General features: G+C 42.8%; 1 protein-coding gene across 4 annotated transcripts in view; it reads left to right on the forward strand.

Annotated features, from left to right (window-relative positions):
* Pdss2 (decaprenyl diphosphate synthase subunit 2) overlaps window positions 1-25,845 on the forward strand; it is a 233,477-nt gene that overhangs the window by 179,563 nt on the left and 28,069 nt on the right. For all 4 annotated transcript variants that reach the window (XM_027402245.2, XM_027402247.1, XM_035440369.1 and 1 more), the window contains 3 exons: window positions 1,436-1,609; window positions 2,731-2,862; window positions 19,255-19,287. In XM_027402245.2, the coding sequence (XP_027258046.1) occupies window positions 1,436-1,609; window positions 2,731-2,862; window positions 19,255-19,287 (339 nt within the window). The remainder of the gene's footprint in view (window positions 1-1,435; window positions 1,610-2,730; window positions 2,863-19,254; window positions 19,288-25,845) is intronic.

A 25,845-nucleotide genomic window follows, 5' to 3' on the forward strand; every position in this document is an offset into this window, starting at 1 on the left:
CCAGTTCCCACTCCCTCCCGTCCTCTTCTACCAGCAACTAAAACCCTATCTATCACATATCCTTTCTGCTCCCCCTGGATGATGAGGTCTTCCATAGGTTGTCTTCAGAGTCTATTGTATCCTTTGGGGTAGGGCCTAGGCCCACCCCGTGTGTCTTGGTTCAGGGAGTATTCATCTATGTGGAATGGGCTCCTAAAGTCCACACCTGTGCTAGGGATAGATACTGAACTACTACAGGAAAATACTGGTTCCGTTGTATATGTGTGTAATGCATAAAATGACTTCTAGGTGTGTAATTCCTAGGTTATTGAGCAAATACATTAGTAATTTTGATAGAAATACAGAAATTTCCATCTAGTTTCCCCATTCACCAGCTAAGAGTGAGAAGCCACAAAAACAAGCCCTAGAAACTTCTCTAGGGAAATCCATGCCCTTGCCTATCCTACTTTTGGGGTGTTGTTATTGTTGCTGATGTTGTTTAGTTTTTCGAGATAGTGTTTCTCTGTATAGCCTTGACTGTCCTGGATGGAACTCATTCTGTAGGCAAGACAACATGCTCGGCTCTATATTTATTTATTTACTTATTTATTTATTTACTTATTTATTTATTTATTGGTTTTTTGAGACAGGGTTCCTCTGTGTAGCTTTGGAGCCTATCCTGGTGCTCTCTCTGGAGACCAGGCTGGCCTCAAACTCACAGAGATCTGCCTGCCTCGGTCTCCCCAGTGCTGGGATTAAAGGCGTGCGCCACCAACACCCGGATCTATTTTTTAAATATATGTGTATATCATAGAATAAAAGACCTTGTCTATAACACTTTCTGACTAGTTTTATAGATGGTTGTGTTCATTATTAATTATGCCCTTTGCTACTATATTCAAGAATCTTGTTGTATGTAGTCATTTTAGTTTTTCCAATGCACACTGTCTTTATGCCTTCGCTATCTTCACATAAGTTGAATGCAGTAGGAGCCTTGTGTTTCAGAACACTCGGTGACATTCTAGAACTGACAGTGCATATAAGCAGGAGTCCATTTAGAGCTCTAAGTTTCCACTATGTTTGTTTTAAATATAGACATTCTCAAGCTTCGAACTAAAAAACCAGTGCCTTACATTTCTCTTACCTTCTCTTCATTACCCTGCACTGCTCTTGGTGGCTGGAGCAGGGCTTAGTTCTCCATTTCTGTCTTGTTGCACAAGTGGGAATGTTTTGAATTGTTCCTTACTTTGTTTCTTTTTGTTTGTTTCTTTGTTTGTTTTAGTTTTTCTTAAGACAGGATAGCTCTAGCTAGCCTGGAATCCTCCTGCCTCTGCCTCTCAGTTACCAGGATTGCAACTGTACGCCACCAGACGTGGCCAGCTCTTAATGCTTTTATTCTTCAAAAACAGTTAAATTTATCTAAAGCCTTCTCATCTTGACCTTCTTCCATTTTTAGGAACATTCTATCACAGATGACATTGGAATGTCGACGTGGAAGGAGCAGACCTTTCTGTCTCATTGTGCCTTGCTGGCGAAGAGCTGCCAGGCTGCAATGGAGTTAGCAAAGCATGATGCTGAGGTCCAGGACATGGCATTTCAGTATGGGAAGCACATGGCCATGAGTCATAAGGTATTGCATGCACACCCTATCTTCTGCATATGGAAATATGATAAATGTACACAGAAGACTGCTGGCACTTAATAAGCTGCTTTTATATCTTGAAAAGTGTTTATTGTGTGCATAAAATATGTCAGTCAGAGAGGGTGGGAGTTATATAAGCAATATAATTGGCAAGTACTATGTAATTTTGGTGTTTATATTTTCCTACTACCTAAAAGAATTATCAAATAATGTCTAATAGCACCTTCACAAAATGGTAGACTATTTTTTATTTTTGCTACAGTTCCCTTGTAAATCCTTATGTGAAACAAATTATGAAAAGTTCATAAAATTTGTACTGAATAAAATTGAAAGCTTTAATTTTAATATGTGATTGAATTTTTATCAAAGCTGGAGCATAGATTTGTTAAGAAAAAGTGAGAACACTCCCAAAAGTAGGAGAGGCTAGAAGGGAGAAATACCTTAATAACTCATTCTTTTAAAAGACATGAAATATAAAATATCACTAAATCCGCTGCTGTGGTTGTTTCACTTTAAATTTTTGGTTACCTAGGGCAGCCAGAGCTACATAATAGAAAGAGTCTGTCTCAAAAAACAACGCAATACTCCCGTCATTTCAGTTACATACTTTAAGATGCGACTTAACTCATGCATGCGCGAGTGTGTGTGTGTGTGTGTGTGTGTGTGTGTGTGTGTGTGTGTGTGTGTGTGTGTTTATGTCTATATATCGCTGTGTGTATATGTATACATGTGTATATAGTGTGTGTGTGTGTATATGTGTGTGTGTGTGTAATTTCCAGATTAACTTTTTTATTTTATTAAAACTTGGGTTTCTTTATTGACTACTTGTATTTATATCTTTATTTAAGTCTCTACATCTTACTTAAAGGAGAAGGGGCTAAGGATGTAGCTTGATGGCAGAGTGACTGCTTACACATGTGTCCTAGATTCATCACCAGAGGCATACACCTTATGAAAATTAAATTCTGAAGAATTTTAAAGATTGTTGCTAAGTCATCCGGGATGTTAATGTGCTCATTAGACCTATTACCGTGCATGGAAACACTCTAATTGGTACTTCCTGAATTGATACATTGTACTTATATAACTTCTCTAACTGCTCCTTCTAGATAAATTCTGACCTCCAGCCTTTTATTAAAGACAAGACTAGTGACTCTAAGACTTTTAACCTAAACTCAGCACCTGTCGTCTTACATCAGGAGTTTCTTGGAAGAGATGTGTGGATTAGGCAGATTGGAGAGGTAAGTTGAAATTGCCCCTGGTTTTGATACCATTGGTGTGTAGTTGGTCTTAGAACACAATTCCTGTGCATGATAGAAGCCTATTTTCTTTACAGGTGGATTCTTTATAACCTATATGTGTAAGAGGCGAAATACTAGTTATACGCTGGAGGCCACACCAGTGCGTTCTCTTACATCTGAGTTGGAGTTCATAGATCCTGCAGCACAGCACTGGTGCCTATGTGAATGCTGATTAACTTTGGGGTTTTTCTTAGAGGCTTTCAGAAATTGGGCATGGTAGTAACACCACCCTTTAACTGTCTGCAGTTTCCCATCTGTGGACTCCAGTGCACACTGCACAATAACAGGAGCACTGTCTGTCAGCTCATTGGGTTATTTTAAAACAAATTTGGGCCTTGAACACCCATTCTGAGACATTATCAAAGGCAGAAGGATAGGGGACCTGGTGAAGTCAGAAGAATAAAGGGACATGTGCTGAGGGTGGCACATTAGAGGGAACCACTTGATCTCTCTTAGTACAGAAACTCTGGTACAAAGACTTCCTACCTTTTCGATACAGTCTCATGGGATCCATTTAACTTCATGGTTGTAATTGGAATTGTCACACTGAGTCTGTAGGTGCAGGAATGGTCACTGGCCACAGCTTCGGGTAGGGTTATAAGGGTAGCAGTCCTACAGAAGAGCACCTAAGTGAGGATCCACATTCTGAAAGACAAAATTTCCCCTCTCCTTCTGTACTGATGTTCAAAATGCTAGCAGCCCGCTTAAAATCCCTCATATTCAAAACTGTAAGAATTCATTCTTAGGAAGCTGTCAATCCCCAAAGAAAGGACTGGCAGAGGGGCAGTTTGGAGACCCCTCAGTAAGCATTCCATATCCATGACCAGTCACCTACAGTGACCAGTCTCAGAACAAAAAATCAGATTATAAAACATAAAAATACCACAGATTTATTTCATCAGAAGCCTGTAGGGCTGGAGAGATAGCTCAATGGTTAGGAGCACTGGCTGTTCTTTAGAGGACACAGCTTCACTTCCCATCACCTGCTTGGCAGCTCACAACTGTAACTCTAGTTCCAGGGGATCTAATGTCATCTTCTGGCCTCAGAGGTCATCAGGCACACATGTAGTACACAGCCATACTTACAAGCAAAGCACTCATATATAAAATAAAAATGAATTAAAAAGAAAAGAAAACAAGCTTAGAATAGGCAATAAGCAGCTAGGCATGGAGATCTATCCTTCTTCTCCCTGTGCTAGTCTTAGAAGTAAATACACATGCTAAAACAACTGAGAAATTCCCCATGTGGCTTGTTTTCAAAGTACTGAGAACAAAACTAAGCTTTCCTAGGTCTTGTAACTCAGCAAGGCTTGTGACTGGAAATATAGTGCCCAATCACATTCTGCTTTTAAAGGTAAATACAGATGAGATAAAAAGGAAAAAAGAAAAAGGGAAAGAAAGAAAGAAAGAAAGAAAGAAAGAAAGAAAGAAAGAAAGAAAGAAAGAAGAAAAAGAGATATTGTGGGCTCAAGGTCTCAGGAAACGTACCTTCCCTGTCCTTGTTCCTGAGAAGATGGGACACATTCCTTCAAGACAAGGAGATGGGGCTGAGGATTCTTTATGCTCCATGGTATGCACAATAAAGTCTAGGAAGTAGGTGATTAAATGAAGGCATGAACAATGATAAGGCCTACAATAGCAGCACATACCATATGTCAAGTTTTGTTCCAATTAGGAGTCTGAGGCACAGAGAGATTAAGTAATTAATGAAGTTTCACACAGCAACCAAGTAGTATACCCAGGATTCAAACCCAAGCAGGTCTGCTACAGGGACAGTCCAAGTTCCTAAATGCCATGCTTCCTATGTAACATGCTAACAAGTCTTAGGCTGATGGCTATGTATCCAGGCTGCACTGAGACAAGAGGACAAAGAGCTCCAGGAGAAATCCCCTCTGTTTGTTTTGGGTTTTTTTGTTTTTTGTTTTGTTTTGTTTTGTTTTGTTTTGTGTGTGTGTGTGTGTGTGTGTGTGTGTGTGTGTGTGTGTTCATATGTGTGAGCATGTGTATGTCAGTCACCATACACACATGGCCCAGCCCACATGTGGTGGTCAAGGGACAACCTCAGATGTCAGTCCTTGTTCCCAGAAGGTTTTAGGTAAGTCTTTTGTTGTGCACCCATGAGCTCCTAGAGATTCTCCGGGTCTCTACCTCCCACCTCCCTGTGGGAGAGCTGGGATAACAGATTACATCCCTACATCTAGCTTTTCTATGGGTTCTTAGGGATCTAAGCTGCAGCCCTCATACTTGCTGAACCATCTGCCCTGTCCCAGGAGAACTATCTCTAAGAGTAAAAATTGGAATTGATAAATTGCCTAATATGCTTGACCATATTGAGAATTATAGATGGCCAGGCATGGTGGTTCACACATGTACCCCAGCATTTGTGGGGAGAGCAGGAGGATTAGGAGTTCAAGGAAACTCTCAGCTACATTATCCAATTTGAGGCCAGCCTGGGATACATGAGACTCTGTCTAAAAAAATATAAATAAACTTTGGGGGTTAGAAAGGTGGCCCAGTGCTGAAGAGCAACCATGTAACACCAAAATCCCACACAGAATCAAGGGAAGAAGTCAAAGACCTCCCTCACCATTCTATACAAGAGTGTCCAGCCAGGTGGTGGCACACACCTTTTAATCTCAACTCTCGATAGGCACAGGCAGGCAGATCTCTGTGAGTTTGAGGCCAGCCTGGTCTATACAGAGTGAGTTCCAGGACAGTCAAAGCTACACAGAGAAACCCTGTCTCAAAGATTCCCCTCCCCCAAAAAAGAGTGTCCAAGAAATTGAGTGACAGAATTTGCCAAGGCTTAAATGCCAGTTTCTCAGAAGGCTGAAAGCAGGCAAATCCGAAGTTCAAGACCTGCCTGAGCTACAGAGTGAATTCAAGACCAAACTGAGCAACTTAGTGAGGCCCTATTTCAAAATAAAAAGTACATATAAGAAAGGCTAGGGGTGAGTTCGGTTTTAAAATGCTGTCTAGCATGTGTAAGACCCTAGGTTCAATCCCCAGAACTACACAATAATAAATAAAACAGCCACGCTGAATACATAGAATAAAACAAAGCAATTATTAGCCTATCTGTAGAGAAAAATTAAAAATGCATAAGAAAGGAAATATAACCACAGTGTTCCATATGGCTTAGAGACTAATATTTATATATCATAAAAATTTAAGTCCTGGATGTTTTATAAGAAATGGATTTTGTTTATGAAATGACACAAATACCATTTAGAGTTAGGGAACAGTTCCAATTTTAATTCAAAAATTATTAATCAAAATTGTAAAAGTAGATTGATTAAGCCAAAATGAGAAGAAAGTGAAAAGCACTGGAGAGACATGATGCAAACTTCCACAGAACACTCATGAGGCGGAAGTCTTCGGGAAGCCTGCTCTGCGCTCTGGTCCCGTTCATGCTTGCCCTTCCTCATTGAGTTCTTCCTTATATTTGCCTTTCTCCTCTGATTGTTTAGACTCGCCTCTTCGTTCAGGCATTTTTCTCCAGCCTTTGTCCAGTTTTAGCCTGGCGATAAGCACCTTGCTCAGGTGGATGCCTACAAGGACTATTGTGCAAGTGCCTTCTCCCCCTGCACTGGATATTAATGTCATATTTCTTTATGTCTGCAGTGCATTGCCATTTGCTGGCCTTTGCACTGTCTTTGAGCCCTGTGAATCTCATTGTCCTTACCCGTAGCTGGGAAGCAGGAAAACACACATGGCCTTCCTGCACACTGAAGGGCATTTGAGGGGCTTTTGTGGCCACAGAGGGATTGAACTTCATCTCCACCCTCTGCTCCAGGTGCCTTGCGGGTACTGCTCAGTCCTCATCCTGAGAGAAGGACTGGTTTGTTGTCCATCTACTAGCTTTTCTGTCTGAATTGTGAGGAAGGAATTCCCTGGGAAGAGAAAAGAGACTCACTCACTCAAAGCAATTAGTTTCTGACTATGTGGGGACCTCATTGACGCTTTCCTTGAGTTATCTTAGTCACCTAATTGTGCTAACGTGTTTGTGTGAACCTCAATAAGATAATGATCTGCTTCCATGAATGCCTCAGTGTCAGAGATAGTACACACAATCTGGGTAGCACAAGACTCTAAATCTCAGAGTGTTGCTCCATAGCCTCCAGTTTTCATGTGATTTACACTTCCATTATTTTTGTGATCCCCTCTCCCTCCAGTTTTGAATTTTACTGAAAGATCTTTAAGAATAATAGCAAATTCATTTATTAATTACTACTAATCCTGGCACAGGTACTTGGAGTAGTCACCCATTTGTCCAAAAGTGTATGTGTGTGCACGTGCAGTGCGTGTACTTACACTTGGTTGTATCTGGGTAAAGCTGTTCGGTGGCAGCCTGTTTTGGTAAATAGAGTCAAGTTGGTATAAGCAAAGTGCCTGTGGAGAATGGAAGTTAGATTTGGCCTATAGCTATAATCACAGGCTCTCATATCATTTTTATTGTCTTTTGTAAATTTATAGCATTGCACTGGGTCATTTTTAAAGTGTGTTTTAGTTCTCAAATGAATCTGAAACATAGATTTCTTAAGAGATGCAATACAAGAAAAATAGATATCTCTATTTAGAACTGACACCACGACTGGTGAGAAGATTCAGCAGTCAAGACACCTGCTGACAGGCCTAAGAACCTGAGAGCAATCCCTAAGATGGCAGGGTAGAAGAAGAAAGCACTCTTATACATTGTCTTCTTAGCAACATACTCGATGTCCCGTCCCTACAACATAACCAAAATTTTTAAATAATACATTTAAATGCCAGGTATGGTGCCATATGCCTCTAATACCAGCACTGAGGAGGCAGAGGGAAATGGATCTCTGAGCTCCCTGCCAGCCTGGTCTACATAGTTCTAGTAAAGGCAACAGACACCTTGTCTCTAGAGAGACAGGAGCTGGTAGGACGACTGATGAGCTAAGAGCTGTTGCTCTTGCTGAAGACCCAGGGATGGTTCCTTCACTGCCATGAAGGTTCATAGAGTCTGTAACTCTGGGTGGAGGGGAACCTGACACAAAGGGTCATTACATACACAAAAGGTGTCATCCACATACAGCAAATAAACCTAGAAGAAATTCTTTTGGGGAAAAAAAAATCTTGTTCCTGATGCTGGAAGACCCATGTGATATCTCATTACCACATGTAAAGTTACGTTCTGCTTTGCTCCAACAGGTGTGTGTTGTAACTACTCTTTGATTTTCTGTGTAGACAGTGAGGACTATTAACTGGATACAGAAGCAAGAAGACCACTTTCTCTTAGTACCTGTTGAGCAGCACTATGGAGCTAGACCGGCACCTTAAAATTGTTGCATCAGGCCCTGCCTCCTGCAAAGGCCTCCTGCCGCTGTCTTGATTTATACTGTGCTGTCATTCCCTAAGCCATGAGTTTGTACACCTTGCTCAGGAGACAGTCAGCAGCGGGAACCCAGCCCCACAGCAGCTGAGCGCTTGTTGAGTATTTTCTCCATACCGAACTCAGCAGATCCCTCTCTACCTTAATTTTAAATTTAAATTTGTAGCTGCTGAAAAATAATGATCAGGTGAAAATGGTTAGTGGCTGGTTGATTCACCTGGGGAGGTAAAGTCATTACTCAGTTTTCATTCTGACTCTAATAAAAGAAAGTGAATCCTTCAGAGAACTGCAATGCCCCGACTCTCTCGGGGCATCCAGGGGTTATTGCCGGTCAGCAAGCTTTATTTTTAATGATCCCGCTAGTTTCCTGCTGCCATTATAAGTCACCCGAAGAAATAAGAATTATGATCATATTCTTGGCTGTTCCTGAAAGTACTGAAGTGTCACTTAGACTTGCAGCATTCTGACACTGTCACAACCAGCCATAAAATACCTAAAGCATATTACACATTACTGTTGCTGAGCTGTAACCACTTGTCCCTGGATATCCTGTTACTTTTTAATTCAAAAAAGAAAACAGAAACTCCTAGATAAGCTCACTGTGCATAAAAATAATACAAGCCGTTTCTTAAATGAAGGAGATACACATTAGGAGTTCTCATTAGTTGCATATGTGAGATTCTTTGTTGGGAGAGGAGTGTGTGTATGATTGGTTGAGACAGGGTCTGATGGGTCCCAGGCTGGCTCCTGAAACAATCTTGACTTCCTCACACTCTCTGCCTCTCACGTGCTGGGTTTACAGAAGGCATTTCTAAGGAAGTGATGTTGTGAGCATTTGAAATAACTATTTGAGTGACCATGGATCCTGACGAGTCTGGATATCTTCTGAATTCAAATATTTCCTAAGTAATCCCACCATGGGCTAGAGATGTAGCTCAGTTGTTATGGTTCTTGCCTAGCATGTACGAGGCCCTGGGTTCAATCCCCAGCACCATATGAAATTAGGCATGGTGGTGCACACCTGTAAACCTAGCATTCAGGGAGTGTAGACAGGAGACTCAAGTCAAAGGTCATCCTTGGCTACATAGGGTGCTTGAGACCAGCTTGAGCTATTTCAGGCCCTGTCTCAAAACCAAGTAAATAAACTGGAATAAAAAGAATCCCAGTACTCAGGAGATAGAGAGAGGTGAATTTTTAGTTAGCCTAAGCTACATATCAAGAACCTGCCTTGGGCTAGAGAGATGGCTCAGAGGTTAAGAGCACTGACTGCTCTTTCAGAGGACCTGGGTTCAATTCCCAGCACTCACATGGTAGCTCATAACCATTTACACATCCAGTCCTAAGGAGTCCAATGCCTTCTGGCTTCTGTGGGCACCAGACACATATGGCACACAGACATACATGCAGCCAAAACATACATTCATACACATAAAATACACATAAAATAAAAAAAGTATTTTTTAAAAAGTAGACCCTATCTCCAAACAAATGACCACAGCTCGCTCTCTCTCTCTCTCTCTGTATATATTGTCAGAGAACAAAGTGACTGACTACAGATGATGCAGCAGTAGTTTGCCTTAAGGGTCTTTGTTTTATTGAGGTGGTAGGAGAAGTGTACTAAGATTGTAATATACAGATGTGAATATCAGTGGAATTAATGTTGGGGGTCAGGTGGGCAGAGAAAATAACTTATGTCCAGTTGTAAGTTGGGACAGGGCTTTGGAAATGGTGACATGTGATATAGCTCTTGATGAAGGGCTTGATTATGAAGATGGGATGGCCACATTGATGGGATTAGAGGAACAAGGAGTTAGCAGGCACCAGTTAAGACACTTTGAGGACCCTGCTGATGGTGGCAAGTCTGAAACAGAGACCTGTCAATGAGAATAGGAAATTAAGGAAGTTCAAATAAAAACCGTGTCAGAGCTAAAACTATAAACTGGGAAGAGAGTAGAGGAGCTGGCAGGTGTGGGCTGGGAGAGGCAGTCAGAGACAGCCAGGCTGCCAGAGTTGGGTAACAGGAAGAGGGATGTAAATGGAAAAGCCAATCTGTTAGATTTCAATATAGTGAGCTTGAAGTTGACCCACAGGTTGATGGCCATTGTCCTGGGACCTTCAACTGGGCAAAACACCTCTATGGTTAGCCTGGTTTCTTGCTCAAAGCTGTTCTGAGGCAGCAGTAGATTTTTGTTTGTTTCCTCCTGGTCAAACTGGGCGGCTTTAAGTTCATGTCTTCCCCAGATTCTCCAAAAGCATAGGAAATCAGATTGCAAAGGACAACTAAGACCTCTAAGCAGAGAGATTTATTAAATGAAAACAAAAAACAAAAACAGCAGCCTCTTCCTTCTCTTTTAAGAGTTGGTCAGCAAGTTAAACACCAAGAGTTTTCCAGGCCTGTGTATTGCTCCCTCACTTGCTGCTGGACCCAAGGGAGAGATTATGAAGAACTACTTCCACCAGCATTGACATTTCCCTCCTGTTACTGGTTCCCAGAAGGAGTGATGGTGCAATCCAGTGTCCAGCAGGTCCACTCTGAAGATGACTTCCTGTCAGATGCCCCCCTCCCCCCACCCCCCACCCCCATGCCGTGTTACTGATAGGCAGAAATGGTTCTGACAGCATGGAGAGGCTTTCCCCGTATTCTGCTACTTTAAGGGTTTGTAACTGGAAAGCCTGTCAGCAGAAAGCCTGCTTCTACTTAGCCAGAACTCTGAACTGCTCTACCTTCAGGACAAGGTGATCTGGTTGATTTCTGTCTCCAAACCATTCTGGATCAGGTGGAGAAGTGCTTCCCCTTTGCTCGGTGTGCTCCAGGACCTCCTTTTTAAACATGCACCACACTTTCCCTCGCAGCGCCATCAGTGCACATTCACAGGGAATTGGTTATCAGGAAGATCTGTTTTCTCCATGCAGGGCGTAGTAGTACACACCAGGAATCCCAGCTCAGGAAACTGAGGCAGGAGTATTGCCACAATTCTGAGGGCAGCCTGGGCTACAAAGTGAGGCCTTGTCTCAAAGAGCAAAACAAAACTGGTTTTGCTTTCTCTAAAGGAGCCAGTAATAGTTGACTTTTCTGCCAGTATGAAAGCAGAAAACTCTTTAAACATGGTTATTTTGATAGCCAAACAAGGATATACTGATTAACCTTGATTGTCGACTTGATGGGATTTAGACTCATCATGGAAACAAACTTCTAGACCCTGTGTATGAGGGAGTTGCTAGATTAGGTTGTGGAAAGACCCACCCAGCTGTGGGTGGCAGTAGTTCATGGGCTGAAGTCCTGGGCCCAATAAAAAGGAGAATTGAGCTGGGGCCCAGCATTTGTCTCTCTGCTTCCTGACTGCCTCCCTCACACTTGCTCTTGCCCCTGCCCCTGCCCCTTCCCCTTCATGGTGGACTGTGAATCTCAAACTGTGAGCCAAAACAACCCTTCTTTCCTTCCTTCCTTCCTTCCTTCCTTCCTTCCTTCCTTCCTTCCTTCCTTCCTTCCTTCCTTATGGTGTTTTGTGACAGCAAGGAGAAAATGACTAATACAAAGAGTTATCAGTGAACAGTTAAAGTACTTGATACTCTGGAGGCAGAGGCAGGAGGATCACAAGTGTGAGGTCAGCCTGGGTTACAGAGTGAAACCCACATCAATCAATAAAGAGATGGTTGTATGGTGAGTAGAGAAGCAAACAGTTGGAGGGACTCTTAGCCTACAGATGACTTACTAAACCCAGAGGGGAACAGTGGACATGCCCAGCATCGATACTGCAGAGACAGGCTAATAGGTGACTTCCCTATGTAGGGAAAAGAAGTTTCCTACTGATTGACCACTGTCTGGAAAAATAAAACACAGAACTGTAATAATATGAGGGCTGGGGAGCTGGCTCAGCAGTTAAGAGCACTTGCTGCTCTTACACAGAACCTTCCCAGGTTCAGTCCCCAGCACCCACATGGCAGCTCACAGCCATCAGTAATGCCAGTTCTAGGGGACCCGCCTCCATGTCTGGCCTCCATGAGCACAGTGCCTTTGTGCACATGCATGCAGGCAAAGCACCCATACACATAAATTTTAACATATTTAAGTATAACATAAATATTACATGTAACAAACGGAAGCACTTTATTATTTACATGTGCATGTCAAAGAAAACTCCTGGGATTCAGCCCTCTCATTCCACTATTACAGGGATGAAATTCAGGTCATCAGGCTTGACAGCAAGCACCATCACCCACTGAGCCATCTCACCACCCTAGTTCAGTATTCTTCATAAATAAACAAACAAAAGTGTAAACCTATACTTTTAAAACAATTCTAAATCCAGTTAAGGCCTAGAAGCCATATTTCTCCTGTCTCCCGACATATCCATCTCCCAAAGAAGTCACAGGTCTTCTAGAGTAATTGCAATTATCACCTTTGAGTATTTACTGTTCTCAGGAGACAAGGTCTCCAGCCCGAGGCAGGGTGAAGGCATACTGAAATCTCTGGTGGTCACCTCATTCTGTGCTAGTTTCTTTGCCCTTATGTTTGTTTTGTGTGTGCTCATGTGGCAACAGGAGACAAGTTGAGGGTGTTGGTTCTCTCCTTCCACCATGCAGAAAGCAAACACTAGTCACCAAGCTTGGTGGCAAGAGTCTTTTCTCACTGAGCCATGTTGCCATCCCCAGTCTTTCGTTTTGGTTTTCCTGAGTCAGTTCCCTCCTGTAGTATGAATAATATAAACCCAGAGACATATATTGAAGTACAAGCTGAAGATCAGAAAAAACAAAGTGGCCAAGCCACTAGAGAGCTCTCACCTCTACCAATGCTCAGACCAAAGGGACCATCCTGTCCTGGGATTGCTTCTCCAGACTGCACTGCTTCTCACCACATGTCAGACTGCTCCTAAGACTGCGCTGAGCTCCTTATATTCTCTCTAGTACTGGGATTGAAGGTGTGAGCTCTGTTTCTCCTTTAGACCGATTCACTCTCATTTAGCCCCTGGTGGCCTTGAACTCAGATCCATCTGCCTCTGTCTCCTGAATCCTGGTGTTAAAGGTGTGTGCCACCACCGCCCAGCTTCTATGGCTGTGGCTAGCTTTTATTAGATCTGGGCAAGTTTTATTAGATCATAAACAATATATTACCACACCCTCCCTTCATCGTGTGACTTCTGGAGACTGAACGGGATTGGCAGGATGTTCACTTGCTATGCCAACAGGATGTTCACTTGCTATGCCATTTCACTGGCCTTTCTTTGTGCGTCTTCAACATGCTGCTTTCAAAGGGAAGCACTTTATTATTATTAGTGTGTGTGTGTGTGTGTGTGTGTGTGTGTGTGTGTGTGTGTGTGTGTACCATACGTATGTCACCACAGCACACATGTGGAAGTCAAAGGACAACATGTAGGAGTCAGTTATTTCTTTAGACCATGTGGGTCTTGGGAGTCAGCTCAGGTCATCAGGCTTGGCACTAAGTGTGCCCTTACCCATCTCGACCGTCCAAGTTGGAAGCCTTTAATTAGTGCTGCTGGATCATTCCGGCTCCCATCCTTTGCTTGTTCTACGTTAACAAAGCCTTTGAGGTTGTTTTGTAAAGTTGGTAGTTTAGCTTCTCTGTTAGCTCCCTGTAAATAGAAAATGAAAATGACATTTGACAATATGGGTGAAACTTATTTGGAGCTAGTAAGTCAGCTCGGTGAATAAGAGCCTTTGCTCTGGAAACATAGGGGTCAAATACCAGGCATCCACATAAAAAGCCTGGCATGCCTGCACATGCCTGTAACCCCAGCATTAAGGGGCAAAGACTTGCAGCTGGAGAGATGGCTCAGAGCTTAAAAGCATTGGCTGCTCTTCCAGAGGTCCTGAGTTCAATTCCCAGCAACCACATGGTGGCTCACAACCATCTATAATGAGATTTGATTCCCTCTTCTGATGTGCTGGCATTCATGCACGCAGAACACTGTGTACATAATAAATAAATCTTTAAAAAGTGGTGGGGGGCAAAGTCTGGCGGGTCTCCAGATCTCACTGTCCAGACACTCTAGCCAAAAAATGAGAGCTTCTGGCTGAGTGAGAGACCCTGTATCAAGGTAAAGGTGGGAGCAGTTGGAAGACAGCCTACATTTGTTCTGACATCCACATGTGTGCAGATTGGCCATGTACACCCACATGCTCACACGCATACAACACACACATTTGTAAGGCATCAGTATAGACTCCTCATTAGCTGTATATTAGTTCATCCGGCTTTCCTAGAGTCAGTAAACTAGTTCAGCCTCTGGAATAGTGCACAAGCAGTTCATTTAAATAGAATGCATTCATCTCTCCACTCATTCATTCAGACATTACTCTAGTGAGCAAGAGAGAGCATTTCCTGACCCGCATGGAGCTTAAGTTCTAGAGGGATATCTCTGTGAAGCCTGTCTAAAAGAATACTATGTGATCCCCACATGTATGAGCCCATGAGGACTCGGAGATCATCTTTTCTGTTGATGGCTGTGCCCAAGCACAGCCTTCCTTGCAGCAGTTGCTCCTGGAATGTTTGCTGATCGAATGAACTAGATTATGGTCTTTGATTCTAACTCTCACTAGAGCTTTTTTAATTATTTATTTTTATTTTATGGTGTGTCGGTGTTTTGCCTGCATGTATGTCTGTGTGAGGGTATCAGATCTTCGAGTTATAGACAGTTGTGAGCTGCCATGTGGGTGCTAGGAATTGAACCCAGGTCCTCTGGAAGAGTAGTCAGTGTTTGTAACTGCTGAGCCATCTCTCCAGACCCAATTCTAGAAAAAAAAATAATATATATATATATTATATATATAATATATATATACCCATGTGTCAACTGGAAATATAATATGTATTATTTGCATATAAGTGTTTAAATATTTACCATATTTGTTTTCTGAAATAAATGATCCTTTTATATACTAGCTAAGCTATCTAGGTGAAATAGTTTCACAGACCTAAAATATTTGCTGAGAACAAATAAAAAGGATATAAAGACCAAGTATGCTGGCACATGCCTATAATCCCAGTTCTCAGTAGACTGAGGCAGGAGGATCAAAAGTTCTAAGTCAGCCTGGACCACATAGTGAATCCCTGTCTCAAACAACAAGAAATAAAATTCAGAGGACACTGAGGTCGGCCATACACCAGTAGTCACAGTCTTTTCAGGTTGTATGTCTGCAGAAATTGGGCTGTCATGCTGTAGGCACTTCTTTCTATGTTCAATACCTGCTGGCCAGTATAGACTTCTCTACTGGGTGAAGAGGGGTGGACAAGCTTGAAATACAAAGTAAAATGAGAGTTCACAGCGTGAAAATAGCATGTGCCCATCACAGGCTTCACAGCGCTAGAGCTCTCTGTGATAACTGGTCTATAAGCAAATGTGGAGAAAAATAGTTCCATGGTGAAGCATGTTGTAACCGTGTACCGTACACCCAAAGGCAAGGAGTTCTCTAGCTTTCTAACTTCCAACAAGTGCCACTCACAACACTTTGAACACAGCTTGCTTGTTAAATGGTGAAGATAAAAGAAACAAGAAGAGGGCTGCTTAGAGCAGACAAAGCCAATGGTGAGGAAATGGCAGGTGTGAGGGTGTGGGAGCTTTAGCAACGGGGCCCTGCTGGACACATTGTGCAGTTTGTGCATCACTTGGAAAGTGTTGTCTTAGTTACGGCTTCTGTTGCTGTAAGGAGAACCATGACCACGGCAACTCTTATAAAGGAAAACATTTCATTGGGGCTGGTTTACAGTTTCAGAGGTTTAGTCCATTATTATCATGGCAGGTGGCAGTGGTGGTGTTGGGCAGATATGGTGCTGGAGAACGAGTTCAAAGTTCTATATCTTGATCCGCAAGCAGCAGAATCAATATCAATATATATATATATATATATATATATATATATATATATATATATATAACATCTGAGCAGAGAATAGCCTAGTTTTTAAATATCTCTACGAATAGACCCGTATTCTTGTCAAAACTGTTGATCTCAGTAGTAAATTCAAACTCCTCACAGTCTTTTGGAAATCCTAGATCCCTAAAAGACTCTCATGAATGGTGGGCTGGAGAGATGGCTCATCAGGAAAGAGCACTGACTGCTCTCGCAGAGAACCCAGGTTTGGTTCCCAGCACCCACATGGTAGCTCACCATCTTCTGTAACTTCTTCTGGCCTCTGTGGGCACCATGCATGCACATGGTACACAGACACACATTCACACATAAATTTTTAAATAAAAATTTCTGCCGGGCGGTGTGATGGACGCCTTTAATCCCAGCACTCCGGAGGCAGAGGTAGACAAATCTCTGTGAGTTCGAGACCAGCCTGGTCTACAAAAGCTAGTTCCAGAACAGCCTCCAAAAGCCACCGAGAAACCCCATGGGGGGGGGGGGATTCAAGAACAGACTAAAGACTCTGAACTTTTAATTTTTTAATAATTTATTTTATTTTATGTTCATTGGTATGAGGATGTCAGATCCCTTGCAAGTGGAGTTACAGACAGTTGTGATCTGCAAGGTGGGTACTGGGAATTGAACCTGGGTCCTCTAGAAGGGAGCCAGTGTTCTTAACTGCTGAGCCATTTCTCCAACCCCTAGTTTTTTTAATTAAAAAAAAAAATTTAATCAGGCTGGAGAGATGGCTCAGAGGTTAAGAGCATTGTCTGCTCTTCCAGAGTCCAGAGTTCAATTCCCAGCAACCACATGGCTCACAACCATCTATAATGAGATCTGGCACCCTCTTCTGGTGTGCAGGCAAAACACTGTTTACATAATAAATAAATATTAAAAAAAAAATTTGACCATGTATAGAATTTCTTTTCCCCCAACTCTGTGAGTGTGTGTGTGTGTGTGTGTGTGTGTGTGTGTGTGTGTGTGTGTGTGTTGAAAGAGAGGGAAAGAGCTAGGCAGAGGTGGTGCATGCCTTTAAGACCAGCTCTTGGGAGGCTGAGGTAGGCAAATCTCTGAGTTCAAGGTCTGCCTGGTCTACAGAGTGAGTTCCAGGACAGCCAGGGCTGCTATTACATGGCGAAATGTTGTCGGCAGGGAGAGGGCGGGGGGGGGGGGAATCGGGGGAAGAGAGGGAGATTGAACATTTCCTGATAACTGTCCTGTCACTGAGCTAACACCCCAGCCCACCACTTCCTCTGTTTACTGTCTTCAGCACTGACGTGGGGTGGGGTGAGTCTTTTGACAACACATTCTAGGAAAAACTACACCAAGGGAAATGGAAAACAGCTGGCCCCGCTAATGACTCAGTAACAGTCCAGAAGAATTGTGACATTGCATTAGAATGATGTGACAGTCACAATACTAATGATTGTTCAGTTCATAGCATCACTAGGAGTGGGACAGCCTGGCATCTGCACCACTGGTGGAGCTCATGCTACTCCACGGCAAGAATTCTCTCCAAAGATATTAACCTCATGTGCCATCTTACAGCAGAACAGCAGAACAGACAAGTTAAAGGGCACAAGATTAAATAGACAAAGTTTAAAAAGAGATATTTTAAAGATAGCTCCACTACCAGCCCCCAAAAGTCAGTGGTTTTTCAGAAAAAGTAAATGACTTTTATTTATATTTCATTAAGAATGGAGATGGGATACTGGTTTAGAGTCAGGGGCTAAAAAAGAGATAAAAACCAGATCCAGTAAATTTTGATTAATTCTGATTTAGGAGTGGTGTGGACTATACACTGAATGTGTGACCCGAGACAATTCTTCCATGGTGGCCCAGGGGACAATTGGGGAGACTTGAATATTGTGGGTTAAGGTTTTAGTTTGATGATTGGCATATGCATATGTATAAAATAGCCTGTGAATGAACAACCTGTGCTGAAGCATGTCCAGTGAAGACTCCTGATCTCTGCCCTTGACAAATGCAGATAGTGTGTACATGTGCTTAGAGTGCTGCTCTCTCAACTTTTACTTTTTAAAAACTTCTTAGATAGGCCTGGGATAGGACTCTGAATAAACTGTGATGCAATCGTGGGGACCTGAGTTTGAATCCCTGGCACCCGAGTAAAAGATGGATAAGGCACCACATGTCTGGAACCCCAGCACTGGGGAGCTGAGAGAGGTGGATCCTGGGAGCTTGCTCTCTAGACTAAAAGAAAGTAGTGTGTCCAGGCATGGTGGTACATGCCTTTCAACCTAGCATTCAGGAGACATCACCAGAGCTCTGTGTGGTTAAGACCAGACTGGTAGTGAGGACTACACAGTGAGACCCTATCTCAATAAATAAATAGTAAGGTAGAGAGTGATGGAAGAAGACATCCTAATATCGACCTCTAGCCTCCATGTGTGCCTGCAGGGGCGAATGAGTGTGTGTGTGTGTGTGTGTGTGTGTGTGTGTGTGTGTGTGTGTGTGTGTGTGTGTGAATTTCAGATTTCAGACAAAAGTTAAAAGAACTCTTCAGTTGTACATATATATTTGTATATATAGAAAGAGAAATCACTGGCTATATGAATATGTATATGGTTCAGTATATGTTAAAGGGGGAAGTATGGGGGAAAGAGTTGAATTTTATTCTGTTTCAATTATGTGTATGTGGGGGAGGTGTGTGCAGGTGGCTGCTGAGACTACAAGCATCAGCTACCCCTGGAACTGCAGTGGACCACCTGACAAGGATGCTGGGAACCAAACTTGTGTACTGTGAAAGAGGAGTATATGCTCTTAATCAGCAAGCCATCTTTCCAGTCTTGTGAATCTTATCCTTTAAGAAACAAAACACAGGGCTGGAGAGATGACTCAATGGTTAAGAGCCCTAGCTGTTCTTCCAAAGGTCCTGAGTTCAATTCCCAACAACTACTTGGTGGCTCACAACCATCCATAATGAGATCTGGTGCCCATCTCTGGCCTGCAGGCATATATGCAGGCAGAACACTGTATACATAATAATAAATAAATCTTTAAAAAAATGAAAAACACTAGATAATTCCTAAAAGGAAGGGGAGAAAAACAGAAGTAGCAAATTAATTTCTTCTTTTCTATTTTAGGCTCAAGAAAAAGGAAGATTAAACTACACTAAGGTGAGTGTACTATACAGTTTGGTCACTTTTATATTTGAAAGGTCAAAAGAGAAGCATTATAGCTGGGCATGGTGGCACAAACTTTTAATCCTAGCACTCTAGAGGCAAAAACAAACAGATCTCTGTAAGTTTAGGCCAGCCTCATCTCCAAAGAGACAACCGTTCCAACCAGAACTATATAGTGAGACTCTGCCTCAAAAATAAATAAATAAATAAATAAATAAATAAATAAATAAATAAATAAGATTTGATTGCTGGCACCCAAATCGTGGCTTATAGCCATCTGTAACTGCTGTCCCAGGGAGTACAGTACCCTCTACTCACTTCACACACATGGTGTATTTGCTTGCACACAATTCACACCCATATACATAAGAAATAATATATAATCTTTAATTTAAATAAATAAGAAGAATCATGATGTTTAAAGCTGAGAGATTATCATTAGCAGATAAAATAAGATTCATTCAACAAGGTGTATATTTATTCCATAAAGTATGTTAGATATCAGGAATAAAGAGGACCAGCAAGATGGCTCAGCAGGTACGGTGCTTGCAGCCAAGCATATGGAAGCCAAGCCTAATGACCTGAGTTAGATCCCCAGAACCCCACAGGGTAGAAGGAAAGAATCAACTCTTGAAAGATGTAGGGTATTACATGGTTCAAAGCAGCAGGCATTCTGACTAGATATCTCCTCTAATGCACTATGGGGACCCTGCCTTCACAACCTCACCTAGTCCTGACTGCATCCTAAAGTTTCCCCCTCCAAACGCCATCAGCATATCAACTGGGGGGGGGGAGGCAAGTTGCCAGCACATGAACTTTTGGGGGCACACTCTAACCACAGCATCAGTGACATATTGTACATCATGGACCTTGTATGAGCACAAGTTCCACACCACCTGTGGAGCCTTTGAAAGCACACACGACAAAGCACATCACGTTAGATGTGTACTATTGTCTTATTTGGGATTTTATCGCTGTGAAGAGACACTATGACCACACTAACTCTTCTTATAAAGGAAAACATTTAACTGGGGCTGGTTTATAGCTTCAGAGGTTTAGTCAGCACAGGGGTAAGAGAGTCCAAGCTACCAACAGAGCAAAGTAGTGTGAAGATATATGTCAGGCTTTACTAAAGGCAGTGAAAGAAAGCAAACATGAGTCAGAAGGCAAGGAGAAATGACTAGTGACTACAGGAGCTTACTTGTAACTTAAAGACTTTCTAGAATTTCTTTTTTATTAGTTTTTATGTTCATTGGTATCAGTGCGAAGGTAGTAGATCCCCTGGGTCTGGAGTTACAGATGGTTGTGAGCTGCCATGAGAGTGCTGGGACTTGAACCTGGGTCTTGAGGAAGAGCAGCCAGAGCTCTTAATCACTGAGCCATCTCTCCAGCACCTCAGAATTTCTTATCAAAGTATTTTAACATCCAGGTGATGGTGCACACCTTTAATCCCAGCATGAGGGGGGCAGAGGCAGATAGATCTTTGCAAGTTTGAGGCCAGCCTGGCCTACGTATACAATATACTTACATATATAGTAAGACCCTATCTCAAAAAAGAAAAAGAAAAGGCATTTCTAGACCAAGCAATGGCTATGCTACCAACTTTCTGCAGAACCTGATCAGTCACTTAATTTGAAAGACCCCTTGAGGCTGAGTCCCCCAGGATCTCGGCCCAGGACTGCATCGACCCCAATCACCAGGCAGAGCTTGATGCAAACAGCAAGAGGCTTTATTGCAGTTGTTTAACGAGCTAACCCCATTAGCTCAGGCCTTTCATCCATCCACCATGGCGGATGTTGGGGAAAAGACTCCGAGAAACCATGGGACAAAGATCTTATAGAGCAGCGTAAGGGGAGTCTCTAGGGGTACGCACAGGCTCAGGATTGGTGTGCCTCCAGGCTTTGAGGACTTGCCCTGTGATGATTGGTCAGCTGGTTGTTATGGCCCATAGGCCCTCCCAGGGCAGTTACTATGCTCTGCACATCATTGCTGTGCACTTGTCTGTAAAGCACACCCAGAGCCGTAAAGCATAGCACCACCAGCTAACTTCTGATTGGTTCCTTGCAGGTATCTGACCTCCTAGTGACCAAGGCAAGGTCAGGCAAGCACGTGTTAGGTGTTATGGCTGCCAGAACAGGGAGCTGGTCCCTTCAAATTACCTTGTACTTTCTTGTGCTATTACCATGATGACCATGTGAACAAGTGTCCACAGGCCTGACATCACAAGTTCCCTGACACAAGCCTCCCTGTCTAGAGGAGACACTCCTCTCCTCTCTTTCTTAACATCATCCTGATCTAAGCTGATCTTCTCAGTGTAATTGTTTCTTTCCCAATAGAGTGAGAGTATTCTGAAAGCAGCAGCCCAGGCTCTCTCTGTGCTTCAATGTGTGTTCATGTGATTATGCCTGTGCATGTGTGTGCGCGCACATGTGTGCATGAGTGTGTTTGTGTGTGTGTGTGTGTGTGTGTGTGTGTGTGTGGTATCGGAGGCACAGACATTTTAGAGCATACTGACTGTAGAATATGGCCCATCCCCTGCTCACCTCAGTTGCCTTTCTCAGAGCCTGGTCACTGTGTTTCTCCACAGACAAAAAAATGTCCATGAATTTCTAGTGCTTTTGTGACAGTTAAAAGTAAAACACAGTTGGTCTGTATGGATTCCAGTAATTAGCCACATCTTGTCACCCTGACACAGACTGAAGCCCAAGTATTACAGGGAAAGGAGGGAAAATTCTGTCCTTCTCTCGGGTGATATATGGTCTAGGCGCAGCTTGTGGTGAAGTGATATTTGCCGTGCACTGTGGGGCTGGGGGAGCACAAACATGGGACCTTCAGGTCTCTCCCCTCTCGGTTCTGCTCTGTGTGATCTTACTCTAATGATTGATGTTCACTGTAGCTAATGCAGGCAGCATGGTTGGCAGCTTGGGGTTCCCTGATAGGATTATCTGTCTGTGAGATGGAATTAGAAGAACTGAGCAGCCGTGTCAGGAGATTGTGCTAAACTTATCTGCTACTGAAATTTTCTTCCTTCCCAAGAGCCTGATTTTATCCAAAAAGAAAAAAAAATCAGTTTCAGAAAACCATAAAACGTTAATTTCAGTTGTTCATACTAGCTTTATACCTCCATCACTCAAACTCAGGCAGTCTGAGATGAGGTTGTAAGGGAGGGCTGAAAGAGGTGATCATTTTTAAATCAGTCCAACTGGCTTTCCAGAATTCCTTTAACATTCACCAGGTAAGATGTTAGGTTTCTTTTTCCTTTTCATTTAGGCATGTATTTAGTTTTGTAACAGGATTTCACTATGTAACCCAAACTGACCTAAGATGCCTCAGCCTCCTGTCTCAGCCTCCTGAGTGCTGGAATTATAGGCATGTGCCGCCACACCTGGCTTTGCATCACTTTTTAATTGAGTTCTGGTTGCAGTGGATCCTGGATATGAATGTTTTATACTGCTGTGCTGTCTTTATTCTTAAGGTATCAAAGAATACATCAAGTTTCCATTCATTAAATCCTCCCCCTCAAGGTAGATGGGCAACAGTGGCAACTCTAAAGTGTCAGATGAAAACAAGAACATCTGTCTTACTTGCACAATTAAGACTCCAGAAAGGGCCGGGCGTTGGTGGTGCACGCCTTTAATCCCAGCACTCGGGAGGCAGAGGCAGGCAGATTTCTGTGAGTTCAAGACCAACCTGGTCTACAAGAGCTAGTTCCAGGACAGCCTCCAAAGTCACAGAGAAACCCTGTCTCGGAAAACCAAAAAAAAAAAAAAAAAAAAAAGACTCCAGAAAGGGGCTGGAAAGATGGCTCAGCAGCTAAGAGTACTGGCTGCTCTTCCAGATGATCCAGGTTCAATTCCCAGTATCCACGTGACTGCTCACAACTGTCTGTAACTCCATTTGCAGGGGATCCAACACCCTCACACAAACACATACCAAAACACCAATGCACATAAAATTTAAAAAGCGACTCCAAAAAGGGGGTTGTAAGATACACTGTACTTTTCAGAACTGAATTGTGATCAAATAGCTAGTGCCAAGATTTGGTATTGTACACAGTGCATGGATAGCTTTCTGACTACTCCTGTCCCTCCACTGCCCACCCAGCATTAGCATTAAGCACTACTGACCCTGCTGGGGGCTAGAGGGAAGAGTGCCACCTATTGAATTGCAGGAATTCCTGGGTATGTGTTGGGCCTGGTGCAGAAGCCTCTCAGACCACGTTCACACTTGGTTTGCTATGGCAACTAATATATATGTCTAAGAGAAAGCGAATATGTTGACTACTCTTACTCAGAAAAACATCTACAAACGCCTGTGTATTTTCCCCAGCTGGAGCCGAGCGAGCGAGCGTATGCCTGTAGTTGAGCCTACTGCTACTTGAGAAAAGCATGCTGCTAAAAGACTGAGGCAGATGGTGTTTTTACCACTTCAGGCAAAACATGGCACCTATGCTGCGACTTTCTACAATTTTAATTTTTTAACATTTTCAAGATGGCTTGTTTAAATATCTCCATCACGGAGACACAGACTTCTTCCCAGTCTCTTTTAAATCACTGCTACAGCTATACAGGCTTTGGCAAAATTCTTTTGATCAAAACCAGACTCTGTGAAGCACTGTGGAGTTTGCCTTCTGTTCATTCTTTCCCCAGTGCCTAAGAGTGTGCCTTAAATGGCCTTTGACATTCGTGCTAATTCAGACACAAAGACTAGTCACAGCGGCTCCTTTTCCATGTATCTCTGCTTTATTGTGTGTTTCTTATCATTTGGCCTGTGACTCAGTAGAGAAGTGGGTTTTTTCACTTCTTAAAAAAGTTTATTTCTGTTATTATTTTTTGTGTGAGAGAGTGCAGACATGTGCATGCTGCACACCTACATGAAATTCAGAGGAGTGGGTCTCTCCTTCCATGGTAGGATCTCGGGGTTGAATTCGGGTTGTTAGGATGGCATTTTACCCACTGAGACAGCCAGCTCGCTGACCCTGTTTGTTGTTGCATTTTTTTAGGTTTATTTATTTTATTATATGTATATGCATATTTTACCTGAATGTTTGTCTGTATACCACATGGATACTTGCTACCCATGGAAGCCAGAAAAGGGTATCAGGTAGCCTAGGACTGGAGTTACAGGAAGTTGTAAGCCACCCATTGTGAGTGTTGGGAACTGAGCTCAGGCCCTTGGGAAGAGCAGTACCATTCTTAACTCCAGAGCCATCTCTCCAGCCTCCTCATGTCCTCTTAGGAGTTTCACTCTAAACATAGAAGAGCTCAAGCATACACACTGGGTAAAGAAAGGCCCTGAGGATAGTAATCTTTAGGCATCGGTTTCCTGTCAAGTTAAGAGAAACCCTTGGGATGGCAGGCTGAGCTCCTGCTGTCTCCCTGGATTTGTTCATGGTTACAGAACAGCAGGTTCCAGCTGCCCTGCCATGTCTCTCCAGAATCAGTGCCTGGTGGCTGCTGCTCTCTCTGGCCCTCTTATCCTCTGGAAGGCCTTGTGAGATGTATTTGCATTAAAAGTGCACATTAAAATTCTCTTCCTGCCGGGGTTGGTGGTGCATGCCTTTAATCCCAGCACTCGGGAGGCAGAGGCAGGCAGATCTCTGTGAGTTCAAGGCCAGCCTGGTCTCCAGAGTGAGTGCCAGAATAGGCTCCAAAGCTACACAGAGAAACCCTGTCTCGAAAAACCAATAAATAAATAAATAAATAAATAAATAAATAAATAAATAAATAAATAAAATTCTCTTCCCACCCACTAGCATTTGCGTTCATGCGATTACATCATCACTTCCTTTGAGAAAAATGGGAATTCTTCTCTTACTTCATGAGTCTCCCTCCCAACACTTGCCCTGCTAGCCATTTCTTTTTATTGTTCATAAATGCTTCAACCATGTTGTTATAAGCTGAGTCCCACCTTTTTATTAAATTGAGTATTGAAAAACAATTTAAGTACTATTACTATTCCTTTATACACAAAGCCAGACTTATTTATTTATGTGCTTATTTACTTACTTCTAACAGACAGTTTCTATGGCACACTTCCCCACAGCCCTGCATAGCTGGCCCTAAGAAGTGTTCTTGTTGGCACAATTAGACACCAGATGTTGCTGTTTTCTCCTCCCTGTCCTCTTTTCTTGGGCAGATGCTGCTTCTCCTGTCCTGGGACTCTGTATCAGCATCAGGGCAGGCACAGAATCTCTCATTTTACTATTAGTGTTCCTGTTTTTAATTAGTGATAATTATGGGGACTGCCTAGCTTCGTTGACCTTCTCTGTCCTGTCTTGCTCCTGAAGGACTTGCAGTGCAGGACATAAGATGTTTATAGCAGACTTTAAAAGGAAAAAATCCCAGGTACAAAAACCATATGACATGGGTGTAACTGTAAAACGTTCTATGTTTAATAAAGACTGGAAACTTGTAACTTGTAGCAGGTTACAAGATGTGAATAGCCAAGCAGTGGTGGCGCACACCTTTAGTCCCAACACTAGGGAGACAAAGGTGGGGGGGGGATCTCTGTGAGTTCAAGGTCAGCCTGACCTACAGAGCAAGTTCTAGG

Source organism: Cricetulus griseus, chromosome 2 (assembly GCF_003668045.3).
Source record: "Cricetulus griseus strain 17A/GY chromosome 2, alternate assembly CriGri-PICRH-1.0, whole genome shotgun sequence".
NCBI classification, from domain to species: Eukaryota; Metazoa; Chordata; class Mammalia; order Rodentia; family Cricetidae; genus Cricetulus; species Cricetulus griseus.